At 44.6% G+C, this 19,277-nt stretch overlaps 1 protein-coding gene across 1 annotated transcript in view; it reads right to left on the bottom strand.

Annotated features, from left to right (window-relative positions):
• Nucleotides 1-584: 584 nt before the first annotated feature.
• GALNT5 (polypeptide N-acetylgalactosaminyltransferase 5) overlaps nt 585-19,277 on the bottom strand; it is a 120,810-nt gene continuing 102,117 nt past the window's right edge. Inside the window, exon 10 of the mRNA XM_030210090.1 lies at nt 585-1,310. Coding sequence (XP_030065950.1) covers nt 1,170-1,310 — 141 coding nt within the window. The 3' untranslated portion in view covers nt 585-1,169. The remainder of the gene's footprint in view (nt 1,311-19,277) is intronic.

Genomic DNA, 19,277 nt, shown 5'->3' on the forward strand with positions numbered 1-19,277 from the left:
TGGGGCTTTAGAACACAACTCACTATGCTGACTTCAGCATGAATGATAATTCTTACTACATAGGCTGCTAAATATAGTATTCAAGTTCCAAGCACCAAAGCAGGTAAAGTGTGAAGGAGGTATATATAACAACGACTGTATTTTCTTTAATCTTCACATAAAAATTTGAACAAACAAATTTCCATTAGCAAATTTTGAACTCTGGACAAAGTAACAAATGTAGCCACATTAAACTGCATGTGATATTTTAACTTTCCCAAACTTCCCTCCCCTGCAACATCTTGGCTTATGCATATGCAAAAAGTATTGGGTAAAAAACCAGGAGTTCCAGAGTGAAGATGAACCAAACTTTATTAATCAGTATATTGACTTGACACAACGTTGTGTTTCGGTCAAAGGGCCTACATCAGGAGTCTACAAATAAAAACAATATATAAACAAAATATAAAAGAATATAACACTAAAAAACAATATTTGTAGACTCCTGATGTAGGCCCTTTGGCCAAAACACAACGTTGTGTCGAGTCAATATACTGATTAATAAAGTTTGGGTCATCTTCACTCTGGAACTCCTGGTTTTTTACCCACTGCTTTGTTGTATTGTGACTATCCGTGGGATTTCGTTCAGTTCTCCACGTTTGTGGATTCTCTACTCTTATGCAAAAAGTATTAACATGAAACTGATAACTCAGGGGGTTATAACAGAGATGTATTCTGGAAATGCCCTATTTTCACCTGTCACAAAAGTCCTTCTCATGTTGCTTTCATAAACTCAGCCAACATGAGCAACAACCAGATGTGCCCTACTGTACACTGGTTAATGTCATGAATTTATGGTATCAATGCAATAGATACATTTTACATCAAAACATTTTAGGCAAAACAAAACTGGTGCTTTGCACAGAATGCTACAGGAATTACTTCCATAGGAAGAAACATGTAATGATTTTGACAAGATGTTCTTCTAAATGGAATACTCCTTAGTTTTTTTTTTTAAGATAGAATTCATTGTATAGTATGAGATGACAAAATGAAATTATTGCATCCTTAAAAGGCAACTTTGCTCTACCAATAAATCCCAGAAGTGTTTTGTTGAATTGTTATCTTGGAGGTAGAGTTCTTCTGTTTATGGTTTTAGAGCATTCTGTTCTTCAGTGAAAGCCTCCTCTTCATTCAATGTAATAATTTCCAAACTGCCACTTTTGGTAGCGATTCGTGAGGTCACAAGAATTTACCCTAACAGTTTTATGTACTGGGTCCACTTCCAAACACATTGGCTGAGAAAGGTGTTCCACAACAAAATGATCTGTCTGAAGGAAAAAATTAAAAATAAAACCAATTCAGAATGAAACACTCCAATAGCTTGTTTACAGAAAAACAGGGGGGGCATTACTGAATGCTATGAGAACAGTTTTCAAAGCCAGTTATGTCCTGGACAACCTACACTAATTCTCTCATTCACATGTTAATAATCCACTAGCAATTCACCATTGCTGTCTGCGAAACCATTCTTTACCAACTAGGAAAAAATGCCCGTTTCTGAGCGGAATGAAACGGGCGCTAGCAAGGGGCCCCCTCCCTCCGCCCCTCGAAGCTACTTGCCTTGTTCGCTGTGGGCCGTTTCGGCCCTCGAGTGTCAATAGCTCTGCCCTCGACGTCATGACGTTTTGACGCGTCATGACGTTTTGACGCGAGGGCGGTGCAGACACTCCAGGGCACACCAGATATCTCGGGCGCCTCAACTTCCGTGGAGGCTTCAGAACGTTGGGGTTGCCTTTTATATATATAGATATGCTGGTACTAGACTTCAACACTGCCGGCTGTCCTATTTCAGAAGTTTATTGCTCTGGCACAATTTCTCATTTTGGTTCTATGAGGGAGTGAGTGTATAACAGCAGGTGTCAATGAGAACACTCCCTCACTGAGGTTGCAGTTTAGCCACCTTACAGCAGGTGGCTGAGTCAGAGAGGCGGGGCTCAGGCTGGGAGGTGGTTAAATGCCCTGGAGTAGAGTGGATCAGAGAAGCCCCAAGGGAAGATGTCGGAGGAACCCTGAGCAAAGATCCTTCCAAGGAGTTCTGGCTTGGCTGTAGTAGCTGAGGAGAGTTCCAGGGAAGAGGCCCTAGCTTAGACCCTTGCATTTCTGTGTGATAAGGAGTCATAGGTCTATGCCTCCAGCGATTCCAGGGTTGTGTGATCACAAGCGACATAACTGAAGACTGCCAAAGTAGACTAATTATCCTTTGGCTATTGGAACTGTGATTATGATAAAGGAAGTTAATGCATACTGAAGAGTGTAGCCAGAGGCATGCTACTGGAACTGAGATTGTGTTGGAAGTACCAATTCTCTGAGGAAACAGGCTGACTATACTTCTTGGCTGTACATAAATAAAAGTATTTCGACTTCTTATCTACACCTGTGTGTGTGTGTACTACATTTACGTGAGGTCCTGCAGCCAGCTATCACAGTCTTCTAAATATCTAGGCGTATATCTTCAAGGGCTTAGACAATGTTTACTCTGGCAAAAATAGAGCTAATTCACCTATACCTGCCTTAAATAGGTAAATAGTTTTGGTCTCATGGGAAACAATCGTTCTGGGGATGGAAAGGATGCTTTAGAAATGTAATCTTCATTTTAAAAAGCTATGCATGTGAATTTCATTTTTTAACAGGTATGTAGTGCCTGTGTTAGTCTGGTATAACAAAATTGACAAAGGCAGCTGGCACCTTACTAATCAATTTATTGAGGCATGAGGTCCTAAGATTGCCATACTCTTACAAAGGAATTTCAAAGGGTCACTCCAGCACAAAACTGCTGAACTGGAAGTCATCAAAAAGCATGACACCAGGTCTCAATAGAGATAATCATTCCAATAATCAAAAGCATTTACCCAGCCAGGATCGGCACCTGGCTGGTTAAATGCCCCATAATCAGTTCTCCATGAATTTTCAGCAGGACATGGTCGGCCATGACCTGCTGAAAATTCATGGTTAGCAGCTAGCCAGTTATATCATGAGAAAACTGGCTATCTGTCTATTTTCAGCATAAGTTTGGCGGCCATATTTGGCTGCATGAATACCAGGCTAATCTTTGGCCGGGTCAAACTTAAATGGCCAGCGCTGAAGATTGGATTGGCAGGTTAAGTTTGAACTGCTCAAAATTAAATGGATATTCAATGACGGTCACCGGAAGTGGCCCGACATTGAATATCTGGGCTCAGCGCCGATCATGGGAATTAGCCGGGCTAACTCCCATGGTCTGAATATTGTGCCTAATGGATTTCTGACACACCACAGGTATATATGGACTTAACCACTATGAGGTTGATATTCAAAATGATTTAACTGGCCAGGAGAGGCTCCAGGCCACTTAAATCGCTTGTGCAGGGTGATCCACTGATATTCAGCAGAACTAACCACTAAACTGAAAACCGGCTATTTTGTGGGCTGTCTGGGGGCGGAGTTGGCACTTCTGCAGCTAAATGCTGATATTTAGCACTTAACCGCCTAAGTTAAGCAGACAAATTGGACTGCATAAATCATAGTCATATCTTTATGTAGTTTTGCTTAGGCAGTTAAGTGCTGAATATCGAACTTAACCAGATAAGAGATAGCTGGCCAAATAAACCCAGATATTGAATGCTGGCACCTGGACATGGCCTGGCATTGAATATCCGGGCACAATACCAGCAGCAGCCAAAAATAATGACTACCACCAGCTGTTTGTGTAAGTTCCTTCTTTCAGTCATATAATAAATACATGTGGGAACCTTGTGTTTGAAAACTGGTTGGGTCTGGAACAGTCTTCCTGAATCCCTACGCAAAGCCCCCTCTCTACCCATCTTCAAATCCTTGCTTAAAGCTCACCTCTTCAATGCTGCTTTCGGAACCTAACCTTTCGAACATATAGGTTGCCCCAATCTGCCTGACCTTTCAGATTAACTGTACATTTGTCTTTTAGATTGTAAGCTCTTCGAGCAGGGACTGTCTTTCCATGTTAAATTGTACAGCGCTGCGTAACCCTAGTAGCGCTTTAGAAATGTTAAGTAGTAGTAGTAGTAGTCTGTGAGGGCTGAAAACAAGAGGCCCAATTTTGAGCCTCAGTGGGCAACATTGCTTTCAAATGCTGGCTGGCATGGCTAAAAATAATCCAGATATTCAGTGCCAGCATCTAAATAGTTGTGAGCACTAAATATCCGGAGCAAGAGGCCCACTATCTGGCAGACTTTTTGCTGTCTTAATGTTATTTGGATTTTTCTCTGGTTAGTAGACTGAATATTGCTGCTAATCAGAAAACCTCCAGCTTTGCCCTCTTTTCACCCCTGTATCGCCCCAGCACTATTTCGATAGTGCTGAGGCAGTCTATAAGGAAAGTCTGTAGAAGACCCATATAATGCCGCTGAATATTCTGATCAGTGGCACTTATCCATTTAACAGGTGCTGCTGATCACATAAACACTGCTGAATATTGGCCTGTGGGTGCTTATATTGCTAGTTAAATCCCTTGGTGTAAATTTACTTGTTAAGATATATAATGAATGATGTTGTTCTTACATATGTCCACTTTCTCAGTTAGTCAGGGTTTTAAGGAGAAATTAGGTCTTACCTGATAATTTTCTTTCCATTAGTCCTTCCCAGTATTCCAGAACCCGTGGGATAGTTTTGTCCATCAACCAGCAGGTGGAAATAGAGAACTGAAAACTGAGCTGAGACATATCTCTCTTTGCATCCAGTCCAGCTCCTCAGGTATCAGGTAATTTTATTTATTTGTGACATTTATATCCCACATTATCCCAAACACAAGTTTGAGTTCAATATGGCTTACAATAAACAGTATAGGATACATAATAATAAACAATAATGCATAAGAAAGTAATTTGTTGTAAGAATCCAATTTTACAATACAGTATCATAAACGTACTGGGATAACTATGGATGTTTAACATTTAGAAAATCTTTTAAGAAGGAGAAATTGTATATGAAGCAAAGAGAAGTTAATGGTAAATACAGTAATAACCAATTCAGGTAATAATTAGTTTGAGATATGAGATACTAATTACCTTCCATTACATAGATTCCCACTACTCCAGAACCTGTGGAATGTTTAAAAGCAATCCCTAGAGAAGGTGGGATCCTGGTGCCGCTGTCCTGAGGACTAAAGCCCCAAAACTGGCTTCCGAGCATGCTACAATGTCTACTTGTAGTGCTTGGCAAATGTGTGCAGCGACAACTACATCGCTGCCTTGCAAATATCTGCCGGAGACAGTAAGGTAGTCTCCTTCCAAGCTGTTGCTGTACGCCTCATAGAATGAGTCAACAAAGCCCGAGGAGCCTACTTCCCTGCAAGCAAATAAATTGACGTGATAGCCTCCTCCAGCCATCTAGCACTTCTGAGCTTAGAAACCATGAGACCAAGCCTCTGCCTACCAACATGAACAGTCTGTATGATTTCCGAAACTCATTCGTGACTTCCAGATATCTAATATAGTAATGTAGTAACATAGTAGATGATGGCAGATAATCCATCCAGTCTGCCCAACAAGTTACACTCATAGCATAAGGTATGATGTGATACTTCATATGTACACCTGACACCTTATCTTGATTTGTCCTTACCATTTTCAGGGCAAAGTCTGTAGAAGTCTGTCCAGCACTGTCCTTGTTCTAAAACTTCTGAAGTTGTCATCAAAGTTCCTGAAAAGCCCCACTCCAGTCCATCCAAATCTGTTCAGCCAGGATCAGGGAACAGACTGTAGAAGTCTTCCCAGAACTGGCTTTGCTTCCCACTTACTGGTGTTGTCACCTAATTACCGCTAAGCTTCTTTGGATCCATTCATTCTAAATAGAATTCCTTTGTGTTTATTCCACGCAATTTCAAATTCTGTTACTGTTTTCATCTCCATCACTTCCTATGGGAGGGCTTTCGAGTATCTACCACCCTCTTAGTCTAGTGTGCAGCGGCAACCAAAAAAAGCAAGCAGGGTGCTAGGAAATATTAGGAAAGGGATGCAAAATAAGACCAAGAATATGCATATTATCTACAATGACACCTAGATCTTTTTCTTGAGTGCTGACCCCCCAAGGTGAACCCTAGCATCAGGTAACTATGATTCAGATTATTCTTTCCAATGTGCATCACCTTGCATTTGTCCACATTAAATTTCATCTGCCATTTGGATGCCCAGCCTTCCAATTTCCTAAGGACTTCCTGCAATATTTCACAGTCTGCAGGTGTTTTAACAACCTTGAATAGTTTTGTATCATCTGAAAATTTTAATCACCTCACTTGTTGATCTGTTTTCAGATCATTTATAAATAATTTAAATAGCACCTGTCCCAGTACAGATCTCTGCAGCACTCCACTATTCACTCTCCTCCATTGAGAAAAATGGCCAATTAACCCTACCCTCTGTTTTCTGTCCAATAACCAATTTCTAATCCATATCAGAACCTTGCCTCTTATCCCATTTTCTCAGGAGTCTCTCATGAGGAACTTTATCAAAAGAATTCTGAAAATCTAGATACACTATATCAACCGGCTCATCTTTATCCACGTTTATTCACGCCTTCAAAGAAATGAAGCAAATTGGTATGCTGACTCTGTCCCACTAAACCATGTTTGTCTATGTGTTCCGTAATTTTATTCTTTATAATAGTTTCCACTATTTTGCCCAGCACTGATGTCAGGCACACTGGTCTGTAATTTCCTGGATCACTCCTGGAACCCTTTTAAAAAATCGACATCACATTGGTCACCCTCCAATCTTCAGGTATTACGGACGATTTTAACGACAGATTACATATTACTAACAGCAGATCAGAAATTTCATGCTTGAGTTCTTTGAGTACTCTTGGATGTATGCCATCCAGTCCAGGTGATTTACTACTCTTTAATTTGTTATTTTGGCTCAGTACATCTTCCAGATTCACCAAGATTTCTTTCAGTTCCTCCACATCATCACCCTTGAAAACCATTTCCGGTACAGGCAGATCTCTTACATCTTCTTCTGTAAAGACAGAAGCAAAGAATTAATTCAGTTTCTCCGCTATGACCTTGTCTTCCCTGAGTGCCCCTTTTGCTCCTTCGTGATCTAACGGTTCCACTGATTCCCTTGCAGGCTTTCTGCTTCTGATGTACCTGGAAAAGTTCTTACTGTGAGTTTTAGCCTCTGCGGCAATTTTCTCTTCATATTCTTTTTTAGACTTCTTTATTAATGCTTTGTATCTGACTTGCCAATGCCTATGTTGCTTTTTATTTTCTTCATTTGGATCCTTTTCCCATTCTTTGAAGGACAATCTTTTGACTGTAATAGCCTTTTTTACTTCACCTTTTAACCACGCTGGCTGTCATTTTCTCTTCTTTCCACTTTTGCAAATATGTGGAATGCATCTGGACTGGGCTTCCAAGATGATATTTTTGAATAACGTCCATGCCTGATTTAGTGTCCTAACCTTAGCAGCCGATCCTTATACTTTCTTTTTTAACTATTTTCCTCATTTTATTATAGTCGCCCTTTCGAAAATTAAATGCAGCTACGGTAGATTTCCTTTGCGGGTTCATCCCAGATAGTATTTCAAACTTGATCATGTAATGATCACTGTTTCTAAGGGGACCTAACACCGCCACTTCTCACACTATGCCCTGCACATCACCAAGCACGAGATCCAAAATGGCTCCCCCTCTTGTCGGTTCTTGGACCAGTTGCTCCAAGAAGCAGTCATTTATTACATCTAGAAATTTTATCTCCCTGACACTCCCTGATGTAACATTTATCCAGACAATATTGAGGTAATTGAAATCACCAATTATTACAGCATTGCACAATTTGCCAGCTTTCCTAATTTCTGTAAACATTTCTTCATCCGTCTGTTTGTTCTGTCCCGGCAAACGGTAGTACAGCCCTACAAGAATACTACTACTACTACTATTAAACATTTCTATAGCGCTACTAGACTTACGCAGCGCTGTACAAATCAACATGAAAAAGACAGTCCCTGCTCAACAGAGCTTACAATCTAAATTGGACAGACGAACAGACAGCTAGGGGTGGGGAAATTGCAGTGGTAGGGGTGATAAAATGGAATTTCTATCCTTAATGATTCCACGCTGCTATCTGTTTTATGTGGAATATATATTCTCCGAGGACAAGCAGGCTGCTTGTTCTCACTGATGGGTGACGTCCACGGCACCCCCTCCAATCGGAATCTTCACTAGCAAAGACGTTTGCTAGCCCTCGCGTGCCCATGCGCACCGCGCATGCGCGGCCGTCTTCCTGCCCGAACCGGCTCGTGATCGTCAGTCTTCTTTTGTCTGCGCTCAGGACGGTCGTGTTTTGCCGCCGTTTCGTGCCCCTCAGAAGACCTCACGCGTCTTTCGTGTTTCTTTCAAAAAAAAAAAAAAAGAGAGAACCTTTTTTCCCGTATTTCTAGTTTTTTCCCAGGGTAAGTTTCCTTTCGCTTTCGGCAGCGGCCTTGTTGGTCGCCCGCACGGGTTTTTCTCACTTTTTTCTCGGTGCCTCTTGTCATCATCGCAAATTTTGATTTCGCCGGCGCGATTTTTCCGCCCATGACATCGAAGCCTTCCAGCGGCTTCAAGAAGTGCACCCAGTGCGCCCGGGTAATCTCGCTCATTGATAGGCACGCCTCGTGTCTTCAGTGTCTGGGGGCTGGGCACCGCCCGCAGGCCTGTAGTCTTTGTGCTCTTTTGCAAAAGATGACTCGGGTAGCGAGATTAGCCCAGTGGAACATTCTGTTCTCTGGCGCTTCGACGGCAGCAGCATCTCGAGATTCGTCGGGTGCATCGGCAGCACCGAAGTCTTCGGAGATCGCATCGACATCGATTGCATCGAGGCGTCTTCCTCCTGCATCGTCGGTACCGGGACTTCGGAAGAGTGCGTCGGCGTCGGTGGTACCGGGACCCCCTCTGGTGCTGATGTCGTCGGACGGTGGTGCTTCGTCTGGAGTGCAGGTGAGGGCTGTCCATTCCCCTGCTGGTGGCGGTGAGCCTTCGGGTAGGTCTCCTCCTGCCCTGTGGGCTCCTGCGGTACAGCCCCCCCCCCCCCCCCGGGATCGACCATCTTCGGCACCGGCCCCGAGGAAGCGACGTCTGGATTCAACATCCTCCTCATCGGTATCGGGGAGCTCCGGTGACATGCTTCGCTCGAAGAAGTCGAAGAAGCATCGTCACCGGTCACCTTCCCGACTCGGTACCGGGAGCTCTGGGTCGCCGAGGGAGTCGGCACCCAGCAGGCATCGGCACCGGGAGGACCGCTCACCCTCCATCCAGGAGGTGTCGGTGCGCTCTACCCCAGACAGCCCGGTACCGCCTCCATGCCCGGAACAGATTCTAACCTCGACGCCTGCACCGGCTTCTCAGTCTTTCTCCACAGCCGCTCTGCACGAGAGTCTCCGGGCCGTTCTTCCTGGCATTCTGGAAGATCTGTTGCGCCCTTCTCCTCCGGTACCGGGGGTGCTTGCGCCACCGGTGCTGTCGAGTGAGGCGACAGCTGGCCCTTTGCCCGGGGTGAGGTCCCCGGTACCGGTGCCGCTTGCAGTACCCGTTTCGGCTGCCTCCCAGGTGGACTCCCCGACAACGTCGGGGGAGGGAGCTTCGCCGCTGCCGGCCAGGGAGTCCACCTCTCGACGCTCCCACCGTGGCCGTGGTTCCACAGAGTCGAGACGGACACGGCTTCAGACACAGGTCCGACGATGAGGCCTCGTGGGAGGCAGAGGAGGACATCAGATATTTCTCTGATGAGGAGTCTGATGGCCTTCCTTCCGATCCCACTCCCTCCCCTGAAAGGCAGCTTTCTCCTCCCGAGAGTCTGTCTTTCTCGGCCTTTGTCCGGGAGATGTCTACGGCCATCCCCTTCCCGGTGGTTGTGGAGGATGAGCCAAGGGCTGAGATGTTTGAGCTCTTGGACTATCCTTCTCCACCTAAGGAAGCATCCACAGTACCCATGCATCATGTCCTGAAAAAGACATTGCTGGCGAACTGGACCAAGCCACTAACTAATCCCCACATTCCCAAAAAAATAGAATCCCAATATCAGATCCATGGGGACCCAGAGTTGATGCGCACTCAGTTGCCTCACGACTCTGGTGTGGTGGATCTGGCCCTGAAGAAGGCTAAGAGTTCTAGGGAGCATGCTTCGGCGCCCCCGGGCAAAGACCCCAGAACCTTAGACTCCTTTGGGAGGAAGGCCTACCATTCTTCCATGCTCGTGGCCAAGATTCAATCTCACCAGCTCTACACAAGAATCCATATGCGGAACAATGTGCGTAAGCTGGCGGACTTGGTGGACCAGCTCCCTTCCGAGGAAGCCAAGCCGTTTCAGGAGGTGGTCAGGCAGCTGAAGGCATGTAGAAAATTCCTGGCCAGAGGGGTATTTGATACCTTTGATGTTGCGTCCAGGGCCGCTGCTCAAGGTGTGGTGATGCGCAGACTCTCATGGCTGCGTGCCTCCGACCTGGAGAATAGGATCCAGCAGCGGATTGCGGACTCCCCTTGCCGTGCGGATAACATTTTTGGGGAAAAAGTCGAACAGGTGGTAGAACAGCTCCACCAGCGGGATAACGCTTACGACAAATTCTCCCGCCGGCAGCCTTCAGCATCTACCTCATCAGGTAGACGTTTTTATGGGGGAAGGAGGACTGTTCCCTACTCTTCTGGTAAGCATAGGTACAATCCTCCCTCTCGACAGCCTGCGGCTCAGGCTAAGCCCCAGCGCGCTCGCTCTCGTCAGCAGTGTGCGCCTCAGCAAGGCCCCTCAGCTCCCCAGCAAAAGCAGGGGGCGAGCTTTTGACTGGCTCCAGCAGAGCATAGCCGATATCAAAGTGTCCGTGCCGGACGATCTACCGGTCGGGGGGAGGTTGAATGTTTTTCGCCAAAGGTGGCCTCTTATAATCTCCGACCAGTGGGTTCTCCAAATAGTCTGGCAAGGATACGCCCTCAATTTGGCCTCCATGCCTCCAAATTGCCCACCGGGAGCTCAGTCGTTCAGCTTCCAGCACAAGCAGGTACTTGCAGAGGAACTCTCCGCCCTTCCCAGCGTCAATGCGGTCGAGTCCGTGCCACCGGGGCAAGAAGGGTTGGAATTTTATTCCAGGTACTTCCTTGTGGAAAAGAAAACAGGGGGGATGTGTCCCATCCTAGACCTAAGGGCCCTGAACAAATATCTGGTCAAGGAAAAGTTCAGGATGCTTTCCCTGGGCACCCTTCTTCCCATGATTCAGGAACAAGATTGGCTATGCTCTCTGGACTTAAAGGATGCTTACATGCATATTCCGATACTGCCAGCTCACAGACAGTATCTCCGATTCCGTCTGGGAACACGTCACTTCCAGTACTGTGTGCTACCCTTTGGGCTCGCCTCTGCGCCCAGAGTGTTCACGAAGTGCCTGGCTGTGGTAGCAGCAGCGCTTCACAGACTTGGAGTGCACGTGTTCCCTTATCTTCACAATTGGCTGGTGAAGAACACATCTGAGGCAGGAGCTCTACAGTCCATGCAGATGACTATTCGGCTCCTGGAGCTACTGGGGTTTGTGATAAATTATCCAAAGTCCCATCTTCTCCCAGTACAGAGATTCAAATTCATAGGAGCTCTGCTGGATTCTCGGACGGGTCGTGCCTATCTTCCGGAGACAAGGGCCAACAATCTGTTGTCCTTCATCTCCCGGGTGCGAGTGTCCCAGCAGATCACAGCTCGGCAGATGTTGAGATTGCTCGGCCACATGGCCTCCACAGTTCATGTGACTCCCATGGCTTGTCTTCACATGCAATCTGCTCAGTGGACCCTAGCTTCCCAGTGGTTTCAGGCTGCTGGGGATCTAGAGGACGTGATCCACCTGTCCACGAGTTTTCTCGAATCCCTGCACTGGTGGACGATTTGGTCCAATTTGACTCTGGGACGCCCTTTCCAAATTCCTCAGCCGCAAAAAGTGCTGACTACGGATGCGTCTCTCCTGGGGTGGGGAGCTCATGTCGATGGACTTCACATCCAGGGAAGCTGGTCCCTCCAGGAACAAGGTCTACAGATCAATCTCCTGAAGTTACGAGCGGTCTGGAACGCTCTGAAGGCTTTCAGAGATCGGCTGTCCCACCAAATTATCCAAATTCAGACAGACAACCAGGTTGCCATGTATTACATCAACAAGCAGGGGGGCACCGGATCTCGCCCCCTGTGTCAGGAAGCTGTCAGCATGTGGCTGTGGGCTCTTCGTCACGGCATGTTTCTCCAAGCCACATATCTGGCAGGCCTAAACAACAGTCTGGCCGACAGGTTGAGCAGGATTATGCAACCTTACGAGTGGTCGCTCAACTCCAGAGTAGTGCGCCGGATCTTCCAAGTGTGGGGCACCCCCTTGGTAGATCTCTTCGCATCTCAAGCCAACCACAAGGTCCCTCAGTTCTGTTCCAGACTTCAGGCCCAAGGCCGCCTGGCATCAGATGCCTTCCTCCTGGATTGGGGGGAAGGCCTGCTGTATGCTTATCCTCCCATACCTCTGGTGGGGAAGACTTTGCTGAAACTCAAGCAGGACCGAGGCACCATGATTCTGATTGCTCCTTTTTGGCCGCGTCAGATCTGGTTCCCTCTTCTTCTGGAGTTGTCCTCCGAAGAACCATGGAGATTGGAGTGTTTTCCGACCCTCATCACCCAGAACGAAGGGGCACTTCTGCATCCCAACCTCCGGTCTCTGGCTCTCGTGGCCTGGATGTTAAGAGCGTAGACTTTGCCTCTTTGGGCCTGTCGGAGGGTGTCTCCCGTGTCTTGCTTGCTTCCAGGAAAGATTCCACTAAGAGGAGTTACTTCTTTTTATGGAGGAGGTTTGCCGTCTGGTGTGACAGCAAGGCCTTAGATCCTCACTCTGGTCCTACACAGACCCTGCTTGACTACCTTCTGCACTTGTCTGAGTCTGGTCTCAAGACCAACTCTGTAAGGGTTCACCTTAGTGCAATCAGTGCATACCATTACCGTGTGGAAGGTAAGCCGATCTCGGGACAGCCTTTAGTTGTTCGCTTTATGAGAGGTTTGCTTTTGTCAAAGCCCCCCATCAAACCTCCTACTGTGTCATGGGATCTCAATGTCGTCCTCACCCAGCTGATGAAACCTCCTTTTGAGCCACTGAATTCATGCCATCTGAAGTACTTGACCTGGAAGGTCATTTTCTTGGTGGCAGTAACTTCAGCTCGTAGAGTCAGTGATTAACAAGTGTGAAAAGGTGCACTGTGTTAACGGATATGAATGAGCAGCATTGACAGATGTAGGGTTTATTGAAGATACTTGTCTCTTGATTTTCCTTTATAGGGAGAGTTAGCCTAGGGGTGGGTAGGACAGGGGTGGATATGGAGGGGCTATAAAGTCTGGAGGAAGACAGAAATATAGTAACTTTTAGAGGCCAGAACCTCTGCAAGTGAAAAGAAAGGGAGTTTTTTTTCTTTTGTTTCCCTTTATAGGATAGATGGAAGTAAAGTCAGCAGATTATCAAGGAGATACTAAGAAAAGGAAACACGGGTAAGAGCAGTTTAGAATCTATGAATCAATCCAAACACAATTATCTGAAAATATATATATTCAAAGCTTAGCTGTCTGGCATGCAGCACTCCAAATCAAAAGAGGAATCTATGCACATCGAGAAGCTTCAAAGAAGGACACTGAGCCTCTTCGTCCTCTCTGCGAATGCTACTTCAGGCATGCTCTAGCCATGAATGAGATGCACACTGTCGCTTGAAGGCCCAAAGAAGACACTAAGCTTGTTTCAGCGAGCCTTCTAGCTTCCTATCCTGTAGGTCATTTAGGAAAATGCCCCCTTATTTATTTATTATTACATTTGTACCCCGCGCTTTCCCATTCAGAGCAGGTTCAATGCGGCTTACATAGTAACAGGGATTACAGAGTATTGATGAAGAAAAAATAAGTTAAGTATTTCAGAATAATAAAAGAAATAAATAGGTAGAGGTGGGCAAGAGAGAAGGGAGTAGGAGAGGTATGAGCAAGGGTAGGTGAGCATTGGAGGAGGGGTAGAGGAGGCGGAAGGGGGATGGGACATGGGATAAGCATAGGGAAATTAGGTGGGAGAAGTGGTCTAGGTCATTGTCGTTGTCTCCTGGATATGTGATGGGTAGATGGGTTCATAGGATTAGTCTTGGACATTTGGGTGAGATGGATTGAACAGATGGGTTTTTAGTGATTTCCAGAATGGTAGATAGTCACTGATTAATCGGATAGGTCTGGGGAAGGCATTCCAGAGTTGGCTGCCTAAGGAGGAGAAGTTGGATCCATAATAGGTTTTGTATTTGAGTCTTTTGCAATTGGGGTAATGTAGGTTGAGGTAAGTTCGTGAAGTTACAGACATGTTTCTGGTGGGAAGGTCAATCAGATTGAGCATATAGCCCGGAGATTCACCGTGGATAATCATGTGGATTACTGTATGGACCTTGAAGTTGATTCGTTTTCTGATAGGGAGCCAGTGAAGTTTTTCACGAAGAGGTGTTGCACTTTCAAATTGTGATTTGCCAAAATTGAGTCTTGCTGCTGTATTTTGGGCAGTCTGAAGTTTTTTCAGAATATGGGTCTTACAGCCTAAGAAGATACTGTTACAGAAGTCAGCGTGGGTAAGTACTGTGGATTGCACCAAGTTCCGGAATGTTTTCAGGGGGAGATATGGTTTTACGCGTTTCAGTATCCACATCATGTTGAACATTTTCTTTGTAGTGGATTTTGCGTGATTTTCGAGCGAGAGATGGTTGTCTAATGTCACTCCAAGGATTTTTAAGTTATCAGATATGGGGATTGCGGTGCTGGAGATGTTAAAATTAGTAGGGAGGAGCGTGGAGTGTTGGGATGAGAGGATTAGGCATTGCGTTTTCTCTTTGTTCATTTTCATCATAAAGGCGTTGGCCCAAGAGGTTAAGATGTTCATGCCCAAGGATATTTTGTCGGAGATTTCAGTTAGATTAGATTTGAAGGGAATGAATATGGTGACGTCATCAGTGTATATGAAAGGGTTGAGCCCATGCCTGAATAGAGCTTTGGCTAGGGGGATCATCAAAAGATTGAATAGGATCGGGGATAGAGGTGATCCTTGAGGTACACCGCAGTTTGGTGACCATGGAAATGAGATAGTTGAGGTTGAATGAACTTGGTAAGATCTTGAGGTTATGAAGCCTTCTATCCAATTAATGATATTTCCGCTGATTTTATTTATTTATTTATTTATTGCATTTGTATCCCACATTTTCCCACCTTTTTGCGGGCTCAGTGTGGCTTACAATACATTATGAATAATGGAGATACAGTTTGTTACAATTCGGTTATGGATTACATTTGAAGAGTTATATGAGACAAAATCAAAGTATCGTTAAGGAATATATCAATGGAAAAGAACATTGAAACATTGGAAGGAAACAAAGGGAAACTAAAGGGCAATACATAATGACAAAAAACATATGGTATAGATTTTTCTATGAGTAAAGGTATGAGTGTGGTGAGATTTCAGGATTGAGAATTCATAAGTGGATGTGTTGATATATTACTGAACAGTGGGTGTGGATTTCCGTAAATTTTATCAAAAAGATGTGTTTTCAGTAATTTACGGAAGTTGGTTTGTTCGTAGATCATTTTCAGGTTGCGCGGTAGTGTGTTCCAGAATTGCGTGCTCATATAAGAAAAGGTTGACGCGTGCAGCGCCTTGTATTTCAGGCCCTTGCAGTTAGGGAAGTGGAGGTTGAGGAAAGTTCGGGATGATCTTTTAGAATTTCTGGGTGGTAAGTCGATTAACTCAGACATGTAGGCTGGGGCTTCGCCGTGAATGATTTTGTGGACTAATGTGCATACCTTAAAAGCAATGCGTTCCTTGAGTGGGAGCCAGTGGAGCTTCTCTCGTAAGGGTTTTGCACATTCATATTTCGGTTTTCCGAAGATGAGTCTGGCTGCCGTATTCTGGGCTGTTTGAAGTTTCCTCAGGATTTGCTGTTTGCAGCCTGCGTACAGTGAGTTGCAGTAATCCAGATGGCTGAGTACCAGGGATTGCACTAGGCTGGAAAAGACGGATATTGGGAAGAATGGTCTTATTCTTTTCAGTTTCCACATGCAGTAGAACATTTTTTTGGTTGTGTTGTTTGCATGGGTTTCGAGTGTTAGGTGGCGGTCGATAGTAACTCCAAGGATTTTTAACGTTTCTGAGATTGGAAGGTTTAGTTTTGGTGTATTTATAGCGGTAAATTCCTTCGTGTTGTATTGGGAAGTAAGTATCAGGCACTGAGTTTTTTCTGCATTTAGTTTCAGACGAAATGCATCTGCCCAGGTGCTCATGATGTGTAGACTTTGATTGATTTCACTGAAGATTTCTTTGATGTCTTGCTTGAAAGGGATGTATATTGTTACATCATCGGCGTATATATATGGGTTGAGGTTATGGTTTGATAGGAGTTTTGCCAAGGGGATCATCATTAGGTTGAAGATGGTCGGTGAGAGAGGTGATCCTTGTGGTACTCCACATTCGGGTGTCCATGCAGCAGACGTGGCTGAATTTGATGTGACTTGGTATGAACGTTTGGTTAGGAACCCCTTGAACCAGTTTAGGACATTTCCTCCAATGACAAAATATTCAAGTATGTGTAATAGGATTCCGTGGTCAACCATGTCAAAGGCACTTGACATGTCAAATTGTAGAAGGAGTATATTGTTGCCGGTTGCAATCATTTGTTTGAATTTAGTCATGAGGGTAATTAATACTGTTTCTGTGCTGTGATTCGATCGGAATCCTGATTGGGCATCATGTAGTATTGAGTATTTGTTTAGATAGTTGGTAAGTTGTTTAGTTACCATTCCTTCGGTTATTTTGGTTGTTAGTGGTATGGATGCTACTGGTCTGTAGTTGGTTATTTCTCTTGCACTTTTCTTTGTATCTTTGGGTATTGGGATGAGTAAAATTTTTCCTTTTTCTTTTGGGAAAAGTCCGTTTTGTAGCATGAAGTTTATGTGGTTCGTTAGGTCTGTTATGAATTGTTGAGGAGCAGATTTCATGAGGTTATTTGGGCATATGTCTAGTTTGCAGTGGGATTTGGCATATCTTTTAAGTGTATCAGAGATGAGGTCTTCTGATAGTAGTTCAAATTCGGTCCAGGTTCTGTCTGCTGGGTATATTCCATCTTCTGGGTCTAGACAATCTAGGGGTGCGGCGTATTCAATATGGCTGGCAGGTATTTTAAGTCGTAATTGTATAATTTTCTCCTTGAAGTATTTTGCAAGGTTGTCTATGTCTGGTATATCTTTGCTGTTGTTTGTAACTGGTGTGGTGTCTAACAGTTTGTTCACAAGGTAGAAGAGTTTATGTGTTTCTTTGTAGTTTGGTCCTATTATTGTCTTGTAGTGTAGTCTTTTAGTCTGTTTTATGGTATATTTGTATTTCCTCCGGAGTAGTTTCCAGGAATTTAGTGTTTGTTCATCTCTTTTTTTATTCCATGCACGTTCTAGTTTCCTGACTTGTGTTTTGAGCTTTTTCAGCTCTTCGGTGAACCATGGATTTTGTTTTTTTCTGTGTGATGTTCTGGTTTGGATTGGGGCGATTTTGTCTAATGTTGTTGTACATAAATCGTCCCATTCTTGGAGGAATTGGATGATGTCAGCATTGGTTGACCATTCGTTCTGGTAGATCTGTTGCCAAAATGTTGTGGGGTCTATTTTTCCTCTCGTGGTGTATGTTGTTCGCTCATGTTTATTGATTGTGTTTATGTGTGATTTTTGCCAGTAGAGAGAGACAAGTTTATCCAGTAGTTTGGTTAGAATATTGTGATTTACCATATCAAATGTACTGGATAAATCGAATTGTAGAAGGAGGATGTTGTTTCCAAATGAGATTTCCTGTTTGAATTTGGATATTAGAGTGAATAGGACGGTTTCTGTACTGTGGGCTGGATGGAAACCCGATTGTGATTCATGTAGAATGGAGAATTTTTGTATAAAGTCATTGAGTTGAGAGGTCACCCTGTTTTCCATCAATTTAATTAGCAAAGGGATGGAGGCAACTGGACGGTAGTTGGTGACATCACTCTCTGGTTTCTTGGGGTTTTTAGGTATTGGTGTAATAGTATATTACCATGTTCAGTAGGGAATGAACCTTGCTGTAGCAGGAAGTTTAGGTGGGAGATAAGATCTGTAATAAAGCGTTCTGGTGCATCTTTCATTAGGTAGTTGGGACATGGGTCAACATGGCAGTGAGATTTGGAGAGCTTGGTGATTGCCATAGAAACTTCTTTAGTGGTGAAGAGGGTGAAATTTGTCCATGAACAGTCAGCTGGAATTTCATCTATGTAGGGGTCCAGTTCGTCAAGAAAGGTATCGATATTTGCACAGTCTTGGGGAATCGTGCTGCAAAGATTGGTAATTTTGTCATTGAAGTGTTTGGCTATCTGGTTAGCAGATGGGTATTTTGAGGGTGAGGATGTGATTGGGTTGGTGTTAAGAAGATTCTTTATGAGTTGATATTGTTTTTTTATGTCTGTGCCGCTGGTTGTAATTGTTTGTGTTTAGTAGGTTCTTTTTGCTCACTTAATAGCATTTTTGTAATTCCTGTGTGATTGCTTCCATGCGTTGTAGGTGAGGTTATTTTTTGATTTACTCCATGTTTTTTCTAGTTTCCTGGTTTGTGATTTTAGATTTTTTAGTACATCGTTAAACCATGGTGATGGGTTACGCCTGAAATCTCTGGTATATTCGGATGTTACGCCAAATCTGAAGATGTGCTGTTGCCAACTGTTTCCTCCACATCCCGTGGGATTCTCGGCTTGCATGCACAGCAAAGCCCCGACGCTAGCCGGTGGGTCCCTCAGTGGGAAACCCGCTTAACTGCCTCTGCGGGGATCACTTCCCTGCACAAAGTAGAACTTGTAGGCCTCCAAGCGGTTCTGAGTCATACTTTAATCAAACTTACCACTGCCAGATGCTCCCCCCAAGCTTAGTCTCTACAAGTCTTAACCCAGTTGAGAAAGAATCAGAACTGATACTCTGTCCCACGCTTGCCAATAAACATCTTTCCTTCTCCTTTCTTTTTTTTTTTTAAGGTTGTTGTGCTGGAAAAAGGAGAACTCCACAGGAAACAGGGGAGAGGTGAAGGAAGGAAGGGAAGAAGTAAATTTGCAGGGCATCAGAGACAGGGTTCTGAAGACCTCCAGATATGACTCTGCAGACTCAAGCCACCCGCAAAGTTCAACTGGAGCAAATCACTCAGAACCAGAGGCTGAAAAGTGTGTCCATCCAATCTGCTGGAGAAAGAAA

This window comes from Microcaecilia unicolor, chromosome 7, assembly GCF_901765095.1.
Source record: "Microcaecilia unicolor chromosome 7, aMicUni1.1, whole genome shotgun sequence".
Classification (NCBI taxonomy): domain Eukaryota; kingdom Metazoa; phylum Chordata; class Amphibia; order Gymnophiona; family Siphonopidae; genus Microcaecilia; species Microcaecilia unicolor.